General features: G+C 38.3%; 1 protein-coding gene across 15 annotated transcripts in view; it reads left to right on the top strand.

The window, feature by feature from the left end:
* macf1a (microtubule actin crosslinking factor 1a) overlaps window positions 1-23,025 on the top strand; it is a 177,819-nt gene that overhangs the window by 83,472 nt on the left and 71,322 nt on the right. For all 15 annotated transcript variants that reach the window (XM_081377086.1, XM_081377085.1, XM_081377089.1 and 12 more), the window contains 23 exons: window positions 1,107-1,259; window positions 2,869-3,023; window positions 3,649-3,775; window positions 3,859-4,042; window positions 4,126-4,292; window positions 5,037-5,215; window positions 5,335-5,473; window positions 7,115-7,308; window positions 7,408-7,567; window positions 7,652-7,735; window positions 8,140-8,247; window positions 8,343-8,441; window positions 8,601-8,720; window positions 8,846-8,937; window positions 9,901-10,036; window positions 11,754-18,836; window positions 18,922-19,077; window positions 19,889-20,104; window positions 20,197-20,346; window positions 20,439-20,750; window positions 21,999-22,148; window positions 22,299-22,532; window positions 22,611-22,781. In XM_081377086.1, coding sequence (XP_081233212.1) covers window positions 1,107-1,259; window positions 2,869-3,023; window positions 3,649-3,775; window positions 3,859-4,042; window positions 4,126-4,292; window positions 5,037-5,215; window positions 5,335-5,473; window positions 7,115-7,308; window positions 7,408-7,567; window positions 7,652-7,735; window positions 8,140-8,247; window positions 8,343-8,441; window positions 8,601-8,720; window positions 8,846-8,937; window positions 9,901-10,036; window positions 11,754-18,836; window positions 18,922-19,077; window positions 19,889-20,104; window positions 20,197-20,346; window positions 20,439-20,750; window positions 21,999-22,148; window positions 22,299-22,532; window positions 22,611-22,781 — 10,569 coding nt within the window. The remainder of the gene's footprint in view (window positions 1-1,106; window positions 1,260-2,868; window positions 3,024-3,648; window positions 3,776-3,858; window positions 4,043-4,125; window positions 4,293-5,036; window positions 5,216-5,334; window positions 5,474-7,114; window positions 7,309-7,407; window positions 7,568-7,651; window positions 7,736-8,139; window positions 8,248-8,342; window positions 8,442-8,600; window positions 8,721-8,845; window positions 8,938-9,900; window positions 10,037-11,753; window positions 18,837-18,921; window positions 19,078-19,888; window positions 20,105-20,196; window positions 20,347-20,438; window positions 20,751-21,998; window positions 22,149-22,298; window positions 22,533-22,610; window positions 22,782-23,025) is intronic.

The raw sequence follows: 23,025 nt of genomic DNA, 5'->3' as shown, positions 1-23,025 counted from the left end.
ACAATGAAAGCTAAGCAAATAATAACCCAGGGAAGAATATCAGTGATGGCCTTAAATGTTCTTAAAGATATTTTGAAAGTCATTAAGCTATTTTTGCGAGAAAATGTATATTTATTATCATGAACGCATTAATTAAAGAATTATATTCTGATTCATACATTTAAATATTTATTGAGTTAAGACTTTTTTTTTTTTTTTTTTTACAATATTTTTCAGACATGTTTGCTCACTACAGGAAAAAATTATTATGGCCACTAATAGTACAACATCAAAACATTTTAACTGCAGTGTTGGCGAAAGTAATGTGTTACAATAATGTGTAACCCCCTTAAAAATAACAAATTGCATTACTTAGTTACTTTTTCTGGAAAGTAATAATGTGTTACGTTACTTTTCTGTAAATTTTCTGACCTGCTGGGGTCGCTTGTTTGTTTTTTAATATATAAAAAAACAGTTCTATATTTGGCAAATGTAACGTCCTTTTCACACCAAAAGTGAAATGAATCTGCTGCCAATCTGGATTGCAGAAGAATAGGATGCAGGAGAAGAAAATACAACATTCTCTCTTCAGGAATAAAAAAAAAACGTAATTAAAAGAAAAAAAATTAACTAAAGTCATTTTTGCTTATTGGTATGGTTGATTTGGATCATCAAATGTCAGCAGCAAAGACATTGGTTAATAAAGTGAGGTTAAATACATAAAGTATTATTTAGCATTTAATTATTGCATGTTTGCTTACTATTTTGAGTTTGCATTTCATGGTTTTTATTCATTTTGAGGAATATTGAATGTTTTTTGTGCAAGTGAGATAGTAAATTCATGTTTAAACAATAGTCTAGAACTATAACAATCATCATGTTTATACACACAACGCCTCTGCACCTCACTCACGATTTCTCTGAACATTGCGGACAGGAATGGTGTCAGTCAATAAATGGGAAAGCAAAGTAACTTGCGTTACTTATTTGAAAAAGTATCTCAGATATTTTGTACATTTAAAAGAAATGTTACTTTACTCATTAATTTACAGATCACAAAAAATAATCAATGCAACACTGGTTTACAGTTGGACTGCTTGTTTGACTTTATTTATTTTATTTTTCAGGAGGAGAAAGAACAATTGATTGAATACCGCAGCACAGTGGCCAGCCTTGTAGGCCGGGCCAAGTCTGTAGTCCAGCTCCGCCCACGCAGTGCAGAGAGTAACCTGGGCACCACCACGCCCATCCGTGCCATCTGTGACTACCGACAAATAGAGGTATAACATGCTTCGGATATCTCACCATCACAACCTGCTCGCTTTGCCTTATCTTATCACATCACAACCCTGCATTGATCCTTATGCTCTTAAGAACTGAGCTATGATCACATTTGGAAAATAAATGTGATCCTAATTCGGTTTTTCAGAGCTTTACATTTGTGTCCCAATCCTACCCCACTTGAAAACCGTCTTTTAGTTTTCATCTTCTGCTCCACTCAGGGTGCTAGCCAGAGACCATCTGCACATATTTAGTCATAAACCACCCTGGAGCTGTGAAGGCAAGTAGATGGGGAAAAGGTGCAATTGACCAAGATATTTCCAGAGAATCTGTCCTTTGTGTGCCAACTTAGCTGTAAGCAAAGAATCCTGGCAAAGTGGAGGTGCGGCATATCATGAGTGATGAACAAACCTGCTGTAGCATATCTAATCTGCCATTTCGTTGCTTTTCATTCACACATTTCGCATACTCTTCTTAATTGAAATGATGAAATAAGAGGCTGTCATTTATTGAGTATTCATTTTTATGCAGAATACTCATAAACACTCAATCACTCTCCCAGCTGTGGCCCCGTTTCTTTTCCTGATCGCATTATTTCAGTCAGGCGAGGACTGCTAAATGCCTGAAAGTAATCTCTTTCTCCCTCCCTATCCCCTTCCCACCCCCCTTTTCTCTGCCCTCCTCTTTTTTTTCTTTATCCCTCCATTTAACCCCATCTTTCTCTCTCTGTTCCCTTCCTTCTCCCTTCCTCTTTATGTGTGTCTGCGGGGCTGGGCAAGGCCAACTCTCAGGTACTATTGCCGACCGTTCTCCTCTGACCTTTGCTCTCTGGCCTGGCCCTGCACACAAGGGACCCCTGCTTTACCTCAGGCGTCCCATACACTGTTAATGTGAAATAGGGCATATATATTATGTATTAGGTGTTTTTATTCCAGCCCAAAATGTCATCAATTTTCCGTGGTGGGAGCATGTTGCATGTAGACTTGCTATGTCATTTTAATTCTATTGTATTTATCAGTCACACAGGTGGTTACCCTCTGTTAGATTTAATTTAATTCATACGTAATATATATAAAAAAAGTATAATGTTCACTGTGTGCAAGGGGATAGGGTGAGAGTTGAGGTGGGGCACTAGAAAGTGCTCTCACATGTTCTCTTTGATTTTTAATTTGCTTAAATGACTCAGGATGCTTTTAATTGTGTTGCCTTAAGCGTTATTGATGCGTTTAGCTTTCATGTTAGCCTAAGGCAAAGCTAGGCTACAAAAGCAACTGTAATTTGACATTAAAGTGAACAAGATTAGAGCTTTTGAATTTTTTTTTTTTTTTTTTTTTTTTTTTGTCAGTTGTAAAGATATGTTAGCACAGAAGGCATTATTCCATGAAATTCATATTTCATGTAATTCAACTCATATGAAGGCCATTAGCATTAACATTTTATTCCTCATCCTTTGGTTAATATTTTAAATCCCTTTACTTTTTAACCAACATTGACCATCAGTTCTGCTTTTTTTGCTAAATTTTTCAAATCCTCTTTCCCTTACCTGTTATATTTCTTCCATCTCTTTTTCTCTATCACTCTCTTTCTATCTCCATCTCTCTATCTCAGATCACAATCAGCAAAGGAGAGGAATGTGTATTGGAGGATAACTCTCAGAGGACTAAGTGGAAGGTCATCAGTCCTACAGGAAATGAGGCCATGGTTCCATCTGTGTGTTTCACCATTCCTCCCCCTAACCAGGAAGCCATCGACACTGCCAGCAGGTACAGTACTCAGATCCTTAAATGTTCCCAATAAACACGTTAATGAGGGTCTCACACACACTAGAAATAACATGCCATGTTTATGTAATGTTTGGCCCTGCAAGTAACCACCCAGAATGCCCTAAAAACCACCTAGCAATTCTAGCAACTGTGTAGGTACATCCCAGGTGTTTTGTGGGCAAACCAGTATTGTTATTGTAAACTAAAATGGTTAACAATCATTTTCATTCATTGAAATAAAGCTATAATAAATTAAAATATAAATATTAAATGAAAAAACTTGAACAAAACAAACTTGACAAATAAGTACTAATAATACTAAAACTGAAATAAAAATACATTTAAGCTGAATAGAAATATTAAACAAATATAAAAAAAATTAGCAATGCACATAAAAAAATTGCTAAACCTCAAACTAAAGTTAAAATAAAAACAGAAAATCAAAATATGAATTAATATTATATAAATTATTTTTATTTTGAATGATGAATTGCGCACTATAAAACAAGGGACATTTAAAAAGAAAGTAAAGAGCATTCATTTTGATATTGTATTGTCTTTGTTGCATAAACAACTATATAAACTTTGTAAGATAATAATTGTTTTTTTTTTTATCTGTGCATAGAATGGAGCAGATGTACCAGAACGTCATGTCTCTATGGCACCAGCTGCATGTTAACATGAAGAGCGTAGTCTCCTGCAACTACCTGCAGAAAGACATAATAAATATTTCCTCCTGGAGTCTGGACACAGTTAGTACCAAAGTTCATTCAGTTTCCCTCTCTTATTGGAACTCTTTCAGACGTTATTCATAATCATGTGTCTGTCTCTCTAGATGCGCTTGCAGGCCCCAGCAGAGAGGCAGCAGGCTTTAAACAACCTGGACGCCCACTTGTCCGACTTCCTTACGGATAGTCGTGAGAGCGCGCTTTTCACACCGACTGAACGGCGTGAGATAGAGAGAGAAGCTGAGAACTGCCGTGAACATTGCCAAGCGCTGCTGGTCTCTTTGGAGACAGGTAAGAAGGTTACTGTGTCTGTGTGTATTAATCATGTTACGAAACCATATGACATGGTGCTCAGTGTTATTTTTATCTTTCAGTGGAGAAGGATGAGTTGGCCTCTCGTGCTTACCTCTCAGAGCTGCAGAGCATCAAGTCACACCTAGAGGAGGCAGAGAGCAGGCTGATGCAAGGCATACAGACTCCACACCCCAGCACAATATCAGGAGATGTTGCAGACAATGCAGTTCACATAGCAGAGCAAGAGGTGAGTCTGATCAACACTACTGCTCCCTCTACTGGGCAATCAGTGGTCAGTCTGTACTGCAGTTTTTAGCTGATGTACATAAACCAGTCCGATTAATTGAAAATACTGTTAATTAAAAAAGAAAAAAAAAAAACCTTTTTGATTAAATATTTTGCAGTATGTTGCTGACAGTGATCAAATACTGTTATTTATAGACTATTATAGTATTCAATTTATTTGAAGTAGCTTTTATTTTTGTTTTAAATTTTAGTTTTAGTTTGTTTTAGTAATTTTATGTGCTTTTGTCCTTTTTATTAGGTTTGGTTTTTATACATTTCATTATTCTATTATTTATGAAATAATTAAAATAATTTTAAATATATCTGTATTTCTTTTTCAGTTTATTTCCTAATTAAAGGATTTTACGAGCACAGTTTTTTTTTCTTTTGTTCGACATATGTTCCATTAAAATAAGAAATTATAATATATAAATAAGAAATGTATATATCTTTTTTTTAAATAACTTTTAGGCTGTTTATGTCACTGTTTTCTACTTCGTAGCCAGAGACATTTAAGGCTATGGGAACATATTAGTAAGCATTTTATCGGACAAAAAATAGGCTATGCCTCTGATTGCAAATTAATTTTGACAACTTTTAGGAGAACACTAGCAGATTATCTCAAATCTAACAGACATGGACATTTAAATGGCATTTTCATGGAGTCTTTATAAATGTAATCTTAAGAATTTTAATGGTGTTGCAGAAGCTACAGCAGGATTTAAAGGGTCTTCAGTCAGATTTGGGCGAGGTGTCTCGTCGCTGCGTGAGCTTCTTTGAGGAGAAGCCTACCTCTTCCAGTGTGCCTGTCCTACGCTCTGAGCTCAACCTGGCCGTAGAGCACATTGAGAAACTCAACTCCCTCTCCTCCGTTTATCTGCAAAAGTTAGTGCACAAAGGCATTTCAATACATATATGCATGTACTCTACCCTAATTAGTCATCAAGCCTTTTTTAACGTTAACGACAAACATGATTTGAGTGTCTTTTTTTTGCATCTGCCAGACTGAAGACGGTAGATGTGTTGATGAGAAGCCTGCAGGCTGCAGAAAGTCAAGTGAGAAAGAATGAGAGTCGACTAAGTGAAGAGGATATTGTGCCCGCTGATACTGCTGCAATCCAGGCCTTGGGAGAGCAGTTAAAGGTGAGACACACAGACACTTCACTAGCTGATTAATATCTCAACTACAGCTGCACGATTAATCGTTAAAAGATTTTGCTTTGAACTTGATTCAAACATCCACAGAATCTTATTCCTAAATGACAACGATTCGGCTATGTCTATTAAACCTTTAGTAAGATCAAAACGGAGTATTCAAATCTGTGTTGGCGTTGTGTTTTCGACCACACGGTATCATTATTTCTGTGTTACTATAATTCAGATTTCACAGAAGTACTATGACACAGTTTATAGTTTGTATATAGAGCTGGTAAGTCCCGCCCATCCGTAAAACCCCACTGGACCTCTAGGTTGAAAAATCGTCAATGCAAGTGAATGTGAGAAAATAATTATTTTCTGGTCCCGTTTGAATTGTGCCATGAATGTGAACGTATGTTGTCTGTGAATCTTTTCTATAATTTTTCATGTTACGAGTTTGACAGTATATTGTATGATTCTTTGGCTAGCAGTTGTGGAAAAGACATAACGAGAAAGACTACATGTCGCCTATGTGACGTCACCCCATAACACATTTTCCCTCCACTTGTCAAATCACAGTGCTAATGCTGCGATAATCTATGGAGACAGATCGAGATGCCTGTGTGTTTTGTACCCAAATGTCACCATTCAAACCAAATGGGCTGTTCTTTCTTCAGAAACGCGTCGAAAGCAGCGAAGAGTTGTAGTCCACAAAGTGCTCTCACACAAAGTCTAACCGTATCAAACTTCTACCCGCTAAATTGTAGCATGCTTCACACGAAAAATTATATTAAAAATTCACAGACAACATATGTTCACATTCATGGAAAAATTCAAATGGGACCAGAAAATAATTATTTTCTCACATTCACTTGCATTGACGTTTTTTCAACCTAGAGGTCCAGTGGGGTTAGCGGAAGGGACTTACCAGCTCTATAAACAGTGTCTATGTCTATGGTAACGATCAAAATATAGAGTAAATCAACTTTTGTAAGTAACTTGATGCTTCAAATAAAGATTGTATCAGTTACATCATTACACCAGTAGATGGCGACAAGTGACTGTTAAAAAAAAATGTATTTGTCATTGAAGCCACCTTTTCACTATCTCCAATATTTGCATACAATTGTCACATTTCGCCCCCAAGTGGCAGTCGCACAGAGCTTTCAAACTGGTCATGAAGCAGCCACTACCCTCCTCTTATTCACCATGGAAAATGAAAAAATTATGAACGTATGAATATATCCACACACAACAAATGACCGCCAATGTGAAAGAAAAGCCTACTAGATTTTCTAGGGCTAATCAACTCAAATAGTTATTTAATTATAAAATACTTATTTCGGACATTATTCATAACTGCCAATTTTTCTGAAATAGAGTTTAAAGAAAAGTGCAAAAATATTTCTCACCTCAGGCTCCATAGTTTTGATTAGTAATACATCCGGTCATGTGGCCACATATGGTCTAGCAGCAAAAGTTCAAATATTTGAACAAACCTGAAGCTCAAATTGTAACTCTACGCTGCTCCTGTACTACTCTGTGTTGGATATTCTAAGGACTTGCAGTTTGTTGTTTGTCAAAAATAGTCGAGAGGCGACTTTACAGTTTTGATTGCATTTCATACTCTGCATTTCACACTTGCAGAAATGGCATTCAGAGCTGGAGGAACAGGATCACATATTCCAGAGTCTGAGTTTAGAGGTCCAGCAGGCTAGAGAGGTCGGAAGCCAGCTCAGCCAGTTACACTCTGACCGCAGCCCTGAACTGGACCGCTACCAGGAGAAAGCACACCAGCTCACCGAGAGGTGGAGCGGAGTGCGCAGGCAAATGGAGACACGGTGAGTTGTTTAGAAAGTGAAAAGAGGGAGACCGAGAGAGGATGTCTACCAGTATATTCAGTAATATTCCAGATTGTAAAATGAAATGTGATCACACAGGCAAGCGGATCTTGAGGTGTTGGGTTCAGTGCTGCAGCAGTACAGAGAAGGCCACAACTCTCTCATCTGCTGGATAGAGGAGACCACAGAAAAACAGGAGAACACACAACCCGAGCAGACCGACAGCAGAGCTTTGTCAGAACAGCTCGCACAGCAAACGGTGAGAGAGGACACTGATATTGATGAATACCTCCCAGTGTTGCAAAACAAAGCAGTGTTTGATTCAGTATCTGTTCTTTTGCAGGCCTTGGTGGCTGAGATCGAACAGAACCAGGTCAAACTGGATGAGTGCCAGACGTACTCTAAACAGTACTGCGCTGCTGTTAAGGTATGGAGAGATGGAAACATAAACACTTGTTTCACAAAATAAATGTCTCCATACTATGCCGTGTCTTTCTGTTTTGAATGAGCTTTTATTTTTATTTTTTATTCGTATTTATTTTCATTATGTGCTTTTGTCATTTTATTTATTTAAAAAATATATATTTTTATTTAGGTTTAATTTATTTTTATTTCAGTTTTAGTTTTGTTTTTTATTTCCAGTTAATAATTTTAGTGCTTAAGCTTATGCTAATTTCAGTTTTTCACCAATGCAACATTGCAAAGTTTCATTTAGTTTTAAGTTTTAAGCAACTAATATTTGTTTCCTATTTTATTTCGGCTTTATTTCATCAGACATGTTTTTAATAGTTTTACTTAATGATAATAACCCCATTTCTATGTATGCATTAGGACTATGAACTCCAACTTATGACATTCAGAGCTTTTGTTGAATCAACCCAGAAGTCCCCTGTGAAAAGGAGGAGGATGCACTCTTCATCAGATGTCATTACACAGGAGGTAAATGCAGGGAAACCAGGACATTAATTTGATGGTTATGTTGGTTTTTGTGTTGACCTTAAATGCTTTAATGACATTGTTCTACTCCGTCTTAGTTTATGGATTTACGCACACGCTATACAGCTCTGGTTACCCTGACAACGCAACATGTCAAGTATATTAGTGATGCACTAAGACGACTGGAGGAGGAAGAGGTGTGTTATGGTTTTCTAAGCCTCCTACTTTTAGCTTTGATTTTTACCTACTGTATATTTGTACATATAAATACCTACAAGTATTCACATAATGAAGACAACATCAGGTTTCATCATCTGATGCATGCCAAATGAAAATGTTTCCCCTTTGTGGTACAGAAAGAGGTGGAAGAGGAGAGGCAGGCACGAGTGGGGCAGGTCTCAGAGATGCTTGGCTGGGTCAAGGGCCTACAGGAGCGCGCTGGCAGATCTGCCGAGCCATCACTTGCTGCACAGCAGGTACGGTTAGAGTGTTAACTATTAGAATTTTATGTATTTTTAGGTACTCTATAGACAGTAGTGCATCATTCTACACTAAGTAGATGTAAGTGGCTTTGAAAATACTGTTTCTGTCTCACTTCTAGGCTATTAGTGAGCAGTTAGCAGCTAAAAAAGAGGAAGTTGCTGAAGCTATCAGGAGCACACAAGTCTTCTTGATGTCAAAGCAGGCCAGCAAGTGAGTCTGCCCTATACGACCTTCAACACATTTCATACCAAGTGCTACCAAGTCAGTCCAGTCGATGTTATTTCAGGTCATATAAAAAAAAAAAAAAAAAAAAAAACTTTTTCTTAAGATTAAATCTTTTTTAGTCTTAATAAAGTTGTAGTCGTATTTTTTTATTATAAAAATGTATACAAGACGAAATAGCCTGTCAGAAGATGCAGTGGAATAAAGAAGAATGAGAAGTAGCCTACTCGGGCCCTGTTAACACAAGACTGGGCTTTGCATTGAAAAAAAATATTGTAAAATGGTTAATTAAGAAATTAGAAATAAGTTAGACATGGAAAATACATTTTGATAATTTTGATTAATTTTTTTTGCAAGTAAAGACATGTTTATTTGACTTCAAAAATATACTGAAAAAAGAAAGTATACTAAAAAATATTTTTTGTATTTTAAAATGTCAGTTGTGTGCCTTGACCCTTGCAATGTTATTTTGCTTTTGATTCTATTATATTCTGGTCATATTTATTTGGTATTGTAGTATTTATTAATATGTTTAATTTGATTTATTTTTATATTTTAAGTTTTATTTTTTTATTTTAGTGTAGTCTTTTTGTAATTTTGTTATGTGCCTATTTTAATTTCAGTTTTTTGTAATTTTATTTCTTGTACTTAAACTTATTTTCAGTTAGTTGCCAAAACATTTTTTTTTTCCTTTTTAAAGTTGTTTAAGTTTTTATGTTTGTTTTTCATCTTATATATTTATCTTTTATTTTATTTCAATTAACAAATAGGATTTTTAATACTTTTAGATTTAGTTAACAATAACAACACTGACCACTTGGGGGTGCTTTATGTACCGTAGTTTGTAAACAGCTACACTATTATGTTCACATCCACCTTTAAGGTAAATGTTAAATAATCATGCACTTAAACACAAACACATTTTTATTAATGAAGCGCATATATCTTTAGGCTATCGTCTGAAGAGCGTGCCCAGGTGGTCTCGCAGCTGGATGAGCTGAAAGCCAACTACACTCAACTGTGTGACAGTTCTGCCACACAGTTGCAAAAACTGGAGGAGCAGCTGGCCGAAGAGGAGAAGCGCAAGGTAAAGTTAGATGGCCAAGGGGAAGTCGCCAGTGACAGCAATGTTCAACTTTGCCAAAGCGAGCTTCAACAGCAAAAAGCGTGTCTTGAAACAATGCTTCTGAAATATATTGCTTTAAATATTGGTCTTTGTTATGGTCAAGCATTGTCAGTGTGCTAGTGACATGCTATAGCAGTGTGTATGTGTGAGCTTGAGCGAGTGAATCATTTTTGTGTTTTTTATGTTGCCTGTCACGTGTGGTTTAACCTTCATCATCACGTTCATACATCTCACAGACATTGTCTTATTTAACAGTTATACAAAAATTAATAGCATGGTGTGAAATCTAAATCATTTTTTTCAACATGCCTGATATCATGTCACCCACACCATCTTTATTTTTCATATTAATCAAGCACATCTGCTTAAACGCAACTCATCGGCTCATTAGAGTAGAATAGTGTGATAAAAGCTTTTTGGCATCGAAACAGCTTTCATAGCCACTTAAGTGTCCATTGAAGCCACGTTCAAATTGTAGTTTAGCTTGTTTTTTTTGTTTTTTTACATTTCATTTGAATGAGGCACAGGTAAACATGTAAATGTAAAGGCATAAATGTCATTACATTCATATTGTTTTGTCGCCATTTGCAGTCACAAACATTGTGTGGAACTGTGCACTCATGCATCAGTCATTAAGTAGTGATTACTGTATGTACAATGGTGTGTTTGTGTTTGAATGGCCCAAAGTTAAAGATATAAACAAGACAGATTCATCAGGAAGCAGTGGTCAAAAGATTTTCCTAGGGATTGGTATAGACTGAGCACAAAAAGCCAGCTAAACCTCCACCTCACTGTTTGAGCATGATGTGTCCAGATCACAGCTATATGTTTGTTTCTTTGTCTGTGTGTCTGTGTGTGTGATATTGTCTGTTTTCAGTCCATGTGTTTAATACTGTATTTCTTTGTGAAATTTAATCAGCATTTTGCTTCAAAATCACTAACAGCTGCCGGGAGAAAATGTAAGACATCATCTCAGAATTGGGAGTAAGAAAAAACTGTTAATCGTAATACAGGACTATCCATAGTTGATAAGTAATTAAACTTGTGTATTTACCAACTAAGATAAAATTCATGGGTAAGTCTGAAGACATATTTTAAAAAACAATGCATATGAAAATAGGTAATAGAGGTATAAAAGAAGTCTGTTAGTCAGTCCCGGGCAGCATATCAGGCAGCTGGAGTGTGGCATGCAGATCGCTAACATCCGGCTTCTCACCCTATTGCGCCTCAATTAATAGGGCCGAACCCTCGGTCTATCAGTGTGTGTGCATACCACCCCACACGGTAAGTAGTGCTTGCTTTCTCTCTTACTTTTGCTTTCTTTCTGACCTAGCAATATGTTCTCAAGATTTCTATCTGTTTTTTTCTTTGTCCTCTTGTATTTTTAGCGTTCAGTTTGTGCATTTTTGCATATTTTTTTCACACTGCAATGCTGAGCTGTTGTTTTTTGTGTATAATAAATAAATAAAAAATATACTTTGCAATTTTTGTACATTTTTCTTTATACTCATGATTAATGCATGAATGTTAGTATTAAGATGATGATTGCTTCTTATGTTGACTTAAGTTACTCCAACTATGGTGGCGGGCATTTTTCTCTTTCCCTCCTTGTTAAATTTTGAATAAAAATTACTAAATAAGAACCATTCTTAAAATTATGATTTTTATCTTTCCATAGGATCAGAAAGTCATCGCTGGAGTAATTGACCTTGGCACCATGGAAACCTTTCCAGTTTTTCAGGCAGCACAGCGTGGCCTCATAGATCAAGACACCTGTCATGTACTGTTAGAGGCACAGGTTGTCATGGGTGGTCTACTTCAGCCTGCCTCCCCTGATTACCTGTCATTAGATAAAGGTCTTTCCAGTGGTTTAATCGATAAACATGCCTGCCAATCACTGAAAGATTTAGAGACTGCCCTTTGTCTTGTCAACACAGCAAAATTTGCTGAGTGTCAGGAATTACCAGTAGCCGCTGCTGTGAAAGAAGGTGTCATAAAGGAGCTGGTGGGGCTCCGTATACTTGAGCTGCAGATAAGCACTGGCGGCCTGAAGGTTGGTTCCAATGGAGAAATGATCAGCCTGGATAATGCAAGGCAGAAGGGATTGCTATCCACCGATCTTTGTCAAAAGCTGCAGTCCTGTCTTTACCGACGAGAACTTATTGATCCAAATACAGCAGAAAAACTAAGTCTGGTTGACTTTCAACAGCGTTGTGTTTTCAATCAGGAGACGGGTCTGCACTTTTTTCCAATTAAACAGAAGCCAGGAGGAACTGTCTGCTTAAGTTCTGGCAGAAAGGTGGGAATATTCCATGCTGTTCAAGAGGGCCTCATCGACCGTCACGTCACAGTTCGACTTCTGGAGGCTCAGTTGTTTGCTGGAGGTATCACAGATCCCCGGTCAGGACACAGATTGACTGTTAATGAGGCTGTCCGACATGGCCTGATGGATCAGGACTTGGCCTGCACCCTCCTGACACGACAGCTTCAAGCAGGGGGAATAATAGATCCAGTCAGTGGGGACCGTCTAGAGCTGGATGAGGCCATTCAAAGAGACCTCCTCTCTCCTCGCATAGCCTTACGTGTACTGGAATCTCTACAATCTTTTGGAGTAATACTGTGGCCAGAATCAGGAGAGCTGCTTCCTGTAAGTGAGGCACTTCAGCAGGGTGTTGTCAGTAGAGAGCTTGCTGCAAAAGCCCTGAGAAAACGTCATTCTGTTGGTGCAGTATATCTGCCTGAGAGTGGACAGGTGGTCCCTCTGCATCAAGCTGAGAAGATACTTCAGCCTCAGGCAGTGGAGATCCTAAAACAGACCCAGGTTCCAGATGTCCTTTCCCATGTGACTCAGTCAAGTTCCTCATATATGAAGCGATTGAGTTCAGGATCTGCCTATTCTTCATCACCCCCTGCCTCATGTGCAGGTTTCAATTATGATTTTTCCATCACAGAGGAAGGCAGGTCAGAAGAGCAGGTTCAAAACCAACTTCTCACTCAAGTTATGACACACAGCTACATTGATGCTCACTCAGGAGAACGCCTAGTACTACTAGAACCAGAATCGGTAGAACTACTATGTGAAAAAGTTAAAACCACAAACCTTGCCAGACCAGTCCAACACAAAATCTCTGACAACATTAGAGTTACAGTGGACAGCATAGCTATGAGTGGGATTGAAAAGGATTTGGAAGAAATTGAAGAACTCAAGGACTTTGCCTGCAAGGACTCTTATATGGAAGAGACTATAGAATTGGTAGGGGAAGATATTGCACCCTTGGTGGTCAGTGAAAGAAACTCTATAGAGGTTTTGCAAAGCAAATTTCTGTCTTCAGAAGAGTTTGGACAACCCAAGATAAAAGGTCAAATTTCCTGCAAGATCACTAACATAGAAGAGACAATAGAAAGAACAGAAGAAGACCTTGCACCGCTGACAGAAACAAACAGAGCCTTAAAAGTGTCTTCAAATGAAGTGATTCGGCAAGAAAAAGTTTTGTCCTCGAGAGACTATGTAGATGTAAAAGATGACATTGACAGAAAGAACACTGACATGAGTAAGACTATAGAAGGAGCAGGGGAAGATCTTGCATGCTTGACAGACACAGACAGAATTTTTATTGAGCCTTCCCATGCGGAAGTTTGGCAAGAGAAAGTTTTGTCATCAAGAGAATATAAAGAACCCAAAATTAAAAAAGATGAATTTGAGAGCAAAGCTGATGTGGTTGAGACTGTCAAAAGATTAGAGCCTTCACATAAAGATGACTGGCAAGAGAAAGTTCTGTCACCAGGAGGAATTGAAAAACCCAAGTTGTTAAAGGGTAAAATAGCTTGGATGGACACTGCAATAAAGAGTGAGACATTAGAAAGAGCAAAGGAAGATCTTGCACCCTTGACAGGAGCAGCCAGAGCTTTTATAGAGCCTTTACATAAAGAGAAAGTTCTGTCATCAGGACATTATAAAGAGCCCAATATTAAAAAAGATGAAACTGCCAGCAAGACTAACTTGGGTGAGACAAAAGAAAGACAAGAAGATGATGTTGCAGCTTTGACAGGCTCAGAAAAAGCATTTATAGAGCCTATGCATGAAGTTATTTGGCAAGAGAAAGTTCTATCATCAGGACAATATGAAGAACCAATGATTATAAAAGGTAAAATTGCCTGGAAGAACACTGATATGAGCGAGAGAACAGAAAGAACAGAGGAAGATCTTGCACCCTTGACAGGCACAGAGGGAAATTTAATGGAGGTCTGGCAAGAGAAAGTTCTGTCATCAGGAAAATGTGATAAACCTAAGGTTAAAAAAGATGAAATGTACTGGAAGAACACTGAAATGGGTGAGACTATAAAAGAATCAAAGGAAGAAATTCCAACCTTGACAGGCACAGAAAGAGCCTTTATAGAGCCTTCACAAGAAGAGTACTGGCAAAAGAAAGTTCTGTCATCTGATCAATATGAAGAAACCAAGATTAAAACAAAAGAAATTGCCAGCAGGAAGACAGATATGGGCAAGACTATAAAAAGGACAGAGGAGCATCTTGCACCCTCGACAGGGACAGGCCAAACCTTAATAGTGCCTTTGCATACAAGCTCAACCCTACCAAAGAATATATCAGATAAAGGGACGTTTTCTCAAAATCAAATTATAGATTCAACACTAAATGAATCTAAAAATAAGCAAACACTTGAGCTGGAACAAGCAGAGAGTAGTGGGATGTTTCTAGAGATGACTGAACAAAAATCATTTGACATAAATGAAAGCAGTGCACACTCTTCAATCCAAGATACTGTAAAATTAGGACAATATGATATGCTAAATGTCATGTCAGATGAAGTCAAGACTGCAAAACAGTCAGAGGAACTAAAGAAAATGGTTGAACAAAAGGTAAATAAAGACATCTTTGATAAACCTGATAAAGATGAGAAATTAGACCCTTCAGAAATTAAGACTTTGTCTGTGGAACTAAGTGATGATGATGTGAAGCTTGAGAGTATGGCTATGGAACTGCAACAAGGTGGTTTTGTAAGTGTAGGTGGCCAAAAAGTTCTCTTGGATGAAGCTCTGGCACAGGGTTTGCTTCCAGGGCACACTGCTATTAGGCTTATGAAAAAAGCTGGTCTCTTTAATGGTTTTCTGGATAGTAATGCCTGTAAGTCCCTTAGTGTTGAGGATGTGATGCAAGAAGGCCTGTTGGATGAGGACTTGATGACCTGTGTATTTAATTCAGAAAAGATGTTTGCCGGTGTCATTGATGTGGAGCGTGGTCGTCTCTGCTCAATTAAGGATGCTGCTGAAGCTGGCCTGTTGGACTCCGATACAGCTGCTCGTCTCCTTGAAGCCCAGGTTGTGTCAGGGGGAATAGTTGACCTGCAGAGAGACAAGAAAGTATCAGTTACCCTTGCAGCCAACCTTGGGTTAATTGAAGAGGGTAGGAAGGAGAAGCTTCTTGCTTTGGAAAAGTCATGTCGGGGAAAATGTTCAGATCCAAATGCAATGCAAGCCAAGTTGGCGCTACAGTTACAAATGAAAGGGGTGGTGGACCCAAAAACCAAAAAGACAGTCCCACTGGAACAAGCTCTTCAGAGTGGCATAATTGGTCAAGATGTGGCTCAGACGATTTTAAGTCAGCAGATTGCAGAAGGTGGCATTGTGCATCATGGCTCTGGTGTTCGCCTCACTGTTGTGGATGCACTTGACTTGGGTCTCATGGATCACACAATTGCTCCAAAGTTAAAAGCACTGGAAAAGGCTTTCAAAGGCCAGGCACCAACTAATTTAGATCCAGACGCTTCACTTCTTCAAGCATCTACAGGTTCCATTTATGATGATGCATCAAAAAGCAGGCTTACTCTGAGTGAAGCTGTTTCTAAAGGCCTTCTAGATGATGAAACGGCAAATAAAGCTATGGAGTTACCCAATGTGAAAAGCGGATTGTTGGACCCTCATAACGCTCGTATTGTGCCCTACTCTGAGCTGATAAACCAGGGTAAAATTGACATTGCGACAGGACAGAGATTCCTTGAAGTGAGACCTTTCAGAGGTGTTCCACATAAACAAACTAATGAAATGATGACCTTACCACAGGCAATTAAATCAGGCCAAGTGGATCCCATACCTGCAGCAAGAGTATTGCAGAGTCAAGCAGATACGGGGGGTATCATTAACATTTACAGTGGAGAGCGATTGCCTCTTGTAGAGGCTATAAATAAAGGCTTAGTTGATGAAGACATGGCTAAATGTATTGCAACAAATCAAGTCTTAAAAGGAGGGCTGCTCAATCCAGCCAGTGGACAGAAGGTCCCCAGCATCACTGAGGCAATTGGATATGGGCTTATATCCACAGAAATGGCTGCTAAACTTCAATATGACACGTGCCATTTAGATGAAAAAGAGAGGAAAAGTTCCAAAATATCAGCCTCCTCAACAAATGGAACCCCTTGTCCTCTTCTTCCTCAGATGGTATCAGATCAGGTCAGCCCTACTAAAATGTTACCTGAGAAAAATCTATTGAGTTTACCACCACCATCACCATATCTTAGAGAGGCTGAAATAAAAGATACAGATCTTCTAAAAAAAGAGGAGCTTGAACTGGACGTCGGTCCTGATTCAGAAAGCAAGAAACAATTGGTTGATGCAGTGATGGAGGACAGAAGTGATGCATCTTTGGAGGTCCTGACTGAATTTACCTTGAAAGCAGAGAAAAGACTTCAGCAGGCCATTAAAGAGATAAAGCCCACAAAAAGCAAAGATATCAATTCACAGCCAATCCAAAGCCCTGAGCAACCCCAAGATATTTCTGAGATAAAATGGCAAAAGCTGGAAGTTAAGAACTCAACAGCTTCACCTGACCACACAATAGAGATGGAAATCCAGAGGCAGACAGTCAATGAATCTGCAATTTCTATGGCTATTTTCTCAGAAAGCACTGATAACAGCAAGGAACAAGTCCCATCTACAGAGCAAACTAAAGGAGAGACAGTGATCCAAAGGCAGACAGTAAGTGAGCCTGCAACTTCTAAAGTCATTTTCTCAGACAGTGATGATAGCTTGCAAAACAAGGAACAAAACCCATCTATAGAGCAAATAGAAGGGCATAGTTTTAAGCTAGAAGCAGATCAGTTATTGTCCAAAGCAGAGGAAATTAAGGACAGGCAGAAGACTGGTTTGGATCCTTGTGCTTCTACATCCACAAAAACAGTTAAGGTACCAGGAAAAAAGAAAGGCAGAGGGAAAAATGGTAAGCAAGCTAAAATAGAAAATGCTGAAAAACCACAAGTTTCAGACACCTCAGCCAGAATTTTACCTATAGAAAAAGGAGAGGTTGATGGACAAGACAGCTTTACCACTAGTCAAAAGCCTATTATGAAAGATGACAAAGAGAAGGTGATCGAAGTACAGCTATCAGAGACAACCCATGCAAGTGGTGGTATTGCACCTGTGCCAGAGAGCGATGAGAATGTACAAGGCAAAGATTTGGAAATTGGGATGGATAGAACTTCTAATGAAACTAAGACCCCCAAACATGAGTCTGATCATGAAAACATTGCAAATCAGAAAGAGAAGACTCTAACACAGCATAGTGTCACAACTAGAAAAAAAACAGACCCAGGTCAGGAAGCTACTGAGGTATTTAAGGACCTTGGCACTGAGATATCAGAAAAGAAGAAGAAGAAGAAAAGCAAAAGTAAAAAAGCTAAGCAAGTGGTTATTGAAGGAGAAGAGAAAAGAGATGATGAGACTCATAAAGAGCAGAAGACTGTGATCCCTGAGGCCCAACCTCAAAGCAGTCAGTCAGATGAGAAAGAAAGTGTGAAGTGTGAACTTGAGAAAGCCAACCAGGCAATGGCACAGAAGGAAATACTTTTGATGAAAGCTAAGGAAAGCATTCTTAGAAAGGTGTTTGAGCGAGGGGTGAGTGAAAAACAAGCTGCTGAAGAATTAGAAGCAATGCGTCAAATAGCCAATCATGGAGAACGCCGCAAGACCACCCAAGAGGAGGCTTTTGTTGAAAAGACAAGCTTTAAGCCTCCTCAAAGTAAAGAGGAGGACAATAAACTACAGCAAGTGCGACAAGAAATTAAAGAAAGGGTTGAAAGGTCAGTGCCAAACATTGCAGAGGATGTTTTACCTGGGTCTGATACTGATGAATGCTCCTCAGCTAAAAAACAGGAAGAAGATCAACATGACAAGTGTGCAAACGCCGGATTAAGTGTGCATGATATGAATCAGAATATTCCATCTAAGAATGACATTGTAGATATAAACCAGAAAGAGCTGGTTCCAATACAGAATTTAGAAGGGGAAAACAAAGAAAGAACAGCAGAAGAACAAAGCATTGAGCCATTATATACAGAAGATGAAAAGTTGATAGACCCTAAGATTAAACTGACCTTGCCATCAAGCACTGCAGTGACTGACAGTGAAGTTGCTAAATCAGCACCCCTCAAATGTGTCTCCAAAGAGCTTCTGTCAAATGAGGTGTGTACTCCATTACAAACTGCACAAACAGCAATGAAGAAGGTAAGCAATGAAGTTCATCAAGAAAGAGACAAGGAGCCCTCTTTCAGTGATTATGAAGCCACAGATAAACCTTCTATTCAAGAGTGTACAATATCTGGACTACCCCTTATGGAGGTGAACCCAGAGTCTGATACCACACAGAAAGAAGATGTGGAGGATAATGCAGAGGGTTTAGTGGAGAGGCGGCCTGAAGAAATTCAAATAAATACTGAACAAATAAGCAGGGACACTACAAAAGCTAGCAAGGTAAAAAATAAAGATTTTTCTTGACTTTTTTTTATTGCGAATACTGTTACTTGATTCTTTTTAATGATTTTCCCTTTATTTTCAGTCCTCACTTGCTCGCCAAGAGTGCTTAGAGCATGACCAACAGATTGTGGCCTTGCTCTCCATGGTAAGACACATCGAAGTCCGCCTTAAGCAGCAGCAACAACAGTCTGTTGGTCGAAGTCTCTCTACACTGGATGACATAATCAGACAGACAGAGGTACAAACTCCTTATATTACAGCAAAATGTTTGATGTAACAGGTTCACCCAAAATTGAAAATTCTGTCATCATTTACTCATCCTCTGTCGTTCTAAACCCATAAGACTTCGACAGACATCTTCGAAACACAAATGAAGATATTTTTAATGAAACTTCGAAAAAGAGATCGTAAAACTAATCCACATGAATTGCGCGGTTTAGTCCAAGTTTTCTGAAGAGTCCTGATCGCTTATGCGCTGAACAGATTAAACTCAGGCTTTTATTCACATATAAACATTTATCAGTGCACATATCAGATCTGGTAAACTCAAGAAGCTCATGCCTGTTCGCTTGACATGTGAGAACCAATGAGGTTCATTCTCGTGTTACCCAGCACGTTTAAAGCTTCCTCAAGAGGTTTGTTCTTGTGCGTCAAGCAGGTTTAGTTGACCTTCTGTTTATGTTCGCTGATCAATGTTTATATGTGAATTAAAAAAGTCTAAATTCAATATGTTCATAATATAAAGTGCTTGTGTCTCTTCAGAAAATTACTTGGACTAAACCACTCAATTCATATGGATTAGTTTTATGATCTCTTTATGAACTTTTTGAAGCATCAGAGCGGTTAGTTGGGTAGCTGTCAAGGGAGGGACAGAAATCGTTCATATTTCGTTAAAAAAAAAACTTCATTTGTGTTCCGAAGATGAATGAAAGTCTTACGGGTTTGGAACAACATAAGGGTGATGACAATTAATGACAGAATTAAAACATTTTGGTGAACTATCCCTTTAAACTAAAAAGGGCTGTATTTTTATTAAATTCTTTTTTCAGGTTCTTTTCCTGGAAATTACTGACTTGGAACCAGAAGTGCACAAGGAGACTGAAGCTGCCACACAGTTACTGGAGTCTCACCCTCAGGATGTTCCTCCTCAGCTGCTTATGGCCCTGAACAAAGATGGGCGAAACTTAGCCCGGGCTTACAGTGCATCCAGGGACCTTGCCAAGAATATTTTGCAGGGGTTACAAGCACAACGTAATGCACAAAACGTAAGAACAATTCATTCAAATTTTAGTTTAGAGGTTTTTCCATGTTAGCAGTTTCTTTTAAATCTCTTTGCATGGTTTTTATATTTTTGCAGGAAGCTGTAAGCAGTCAGCTAATATCTTTGGAAGAGCAAATTGACAAACTTCTCAGGTGGCTTAAGGAGACTGAGACACAAATGCAGGAAGAAACAGGGGTAGATGGACTGACATTGGCAGATATCACTCGTAAACAACAGTTGTGCAAGGTAAAACATCAACAGTGATTATTGTAGTTATAGTGATGGTATCTTTTTCAGTCTTTCATTTTTCTTTCCCCCCCCCCCCCCCCCCCCTACAGCATATACAGAATTCTCTCGCTGCCCGATCCAATGAAGTCAGCAATGTGGCTTTCAATATTCAGGTGTTTATCTCTGAGCATGCACAGGACTTGCTGCCTGATCAGAGCAGGCATCTCCTTGGACAGCTGGAGAAGCTACAGAGGGTCTTTCACCAGGCTGTTGGTCTCAGTCATGCCAGGGCAGAGGCACTATCAGCTCAGCAGGCGATAGAGAATGAACGAATGAAGAAAGACCTTAAAGAAAAAGAAGAGAAAATGGAAAAAGAAAAAGAAGAGAAAATGGAAAAAGAGAGACAAACAAGGGATAGAGAGGTTTGCAAACAGACGAATAACTGCTTGTGCTGCTATTTTAAGAGCAAGAATATTCCATTTTACTTTTAACTTGACTGATTCACAATTATTCAGTTGTGATAAAGGAAAATTAATAATGATTAAAGGAAAACCACACTACTGATGCATGCATGAATACTTCATTTTAAAATGCACATGAATGCTGCATTTTAAAAACAAAATGATCTTCATGTGCATGTAAATTTTAGTATGTTCTATTTTATAGAGCCAGTATTGCTGATAATGCTGATCTTTTGTTTCAATAATGCTTCTGCGGGACTCCACAATAATGACTTGTGTTTGCTGGCCCAGTTAAGACAGTAGTTTAGATTTCTAGTTGCCTTGCTAGCATTTTTTTAGCAACATATTTTTATGTGTTTTAAGTTAACATAATAAGAAATCTTTTTGTAATGTTAAATGTATTTATTAAATAATATATTTATTCAGAAATACAACAACAAAATTGTTGCAATTATAAATGATTAAATTTGCAATTATACCTGGAAAATGTACAGCTAAAATATATTGGAAATGTATAGCTATATAGTACATAACTGTCACAATAGTCATACTTCACCTTCACACTGTTTTTAGTTAATTATGCCATGTGGTGCAAAATCTTAATGCTTTTGAACGTATGTAATTCTCAACCCATTCTAACTGATGGTTTCAGTACTATCACAAGTCACAGTTTTGACCTAACCTCATGCATGTTATCCAGCTAGATAACTATACCTTATTTAAATAAACATAGTTCTTTATTGTTGAGCCCTGTTCTGTAGCCACCTGCATTTCAAACTTGAGTTTGCTAGCTGCCTGTGTATGAACATAACATGTGTGTATTAACCTGTCTGCCTTGCTCTTACAGATTGCCTCAGAAGACACATTTGGAAAAGGCTAAGATTTAAATGTAGCCTCACTGTATAGCTTGCTTGTTTTTTTAGAGAGGGAAATATCCAGCTTTTATTTTTTGTCCTAAGGTCTTTGTTACTGTTCTGCTTTACTGGCCTGTTGTGTGTTTTTGGGTGCTTTGTGTGATCACTTTGGACACATCATGCTCAACAAGTGTACATTGTTTACTTTGTGTGAAACCTGGCATATTTATAATTGTGAGAGTTTTGTGGGGTTAAAAGAAATATATGATGAGCACTTAATTATGATTACAATAGACCAAATGCAAAACTTTTTTCCCCTCACTTTTCTTACTCCCTTTCTTATGATGGGATATAGGTTGTGGAGCAGCAGAAGGCAGAATGCTCTCAAAAACTGGAGAATCTCACAATGTGGTTGGCGGGGGCTGCCAGCCTCCTGGCCAATCAGAAAGTTGGGGTTGAGTCAGATGATGTGAACGCGTTACAGCAGAAGCAAAGAGAGCTAAAGGTGAGAAAAAGAGACGCATCTGACATTTACTTATCTATTGTCTGAGAAATATTAATGTATGATTACTGGCAAAAGGGGGGTGGGATATGCATCTTTAGTACACAGTATTTTACATAAAACATTGTTACTGTTTGTACTCTTTAACTATAGGAGGCGGAGAAGGACCTTCAGATCAAAAGTGACTTGTTGACTGATACTATCCGCTCAGTGGAGGAGTTCCTGTCTGACCGGGGTGACAGTCTGAGTCCTGAAGAGAGGGCTAAACTACAAGGGGCTCTTTCACAAATGAAGGAGCAGCACAGCTCACTTACAAAATCAATCCAGTCCTCACTAGCTCAAGTAGACACTGCCATTGTCACAACACTGCAGCAGAACACACAAAGAGTAAGCTGTTCACATATCATTTATTTTTCAATTTGTCAGCGTGTATTATTCATTTTTTTACTCATTGTCATTGCCAAGGCTAAAGCAGAGGAGCAGATGCAGGAGACACAGGAAAGTATAGATACACTGCTCAGAGAATTGTCATCATTGGACGACTCAAAGAGGAGATCATTTGGTGACACCGTCACTGACACCCCGACATCAGTAACACAAGAGAATGCTCTGAATTCTCACAGAGACGTGCTTCAGGTCAGATTCTTAAATCACTGTTAATAATTCTCAATGTTTTCTCAATGTCTCAATAATTCACAATGTTTTACCAATATGGTAACTCCATTCTAAAGCGCATTAATGTTCTCAGTTCTAAAGTAAGTTCAGTCAGTTTTAGATTGTAAAGTAAGTTTGCTCAGGTCTATAGTTCAGTTTTAATGTTGTAAATTAAGCTTGGTTAATTCTAAAGTCCGTTTCAAAGCAAGTTCATTCAGGTGTAAAA

The sequence above is a fragment of the Scardinius erythrophthalmus genome, assembly GCF_964197995.2.
Source record: "Scardinius erythrophthalmus genome assembly, chromosome: 10".
In the NCBI taxonomy this organism is placed as follows: Eukaryota; Metazoa; Chordata; class Actinopteri; order Cypriniformes; family Leuciscidae; genus Scardinius; species Scardinius erythrophthalmus.
Note: the sequence above shows the minus strand (reverse complement) of the source record. Positions and strands in the feature narration are given on the sequence as shown.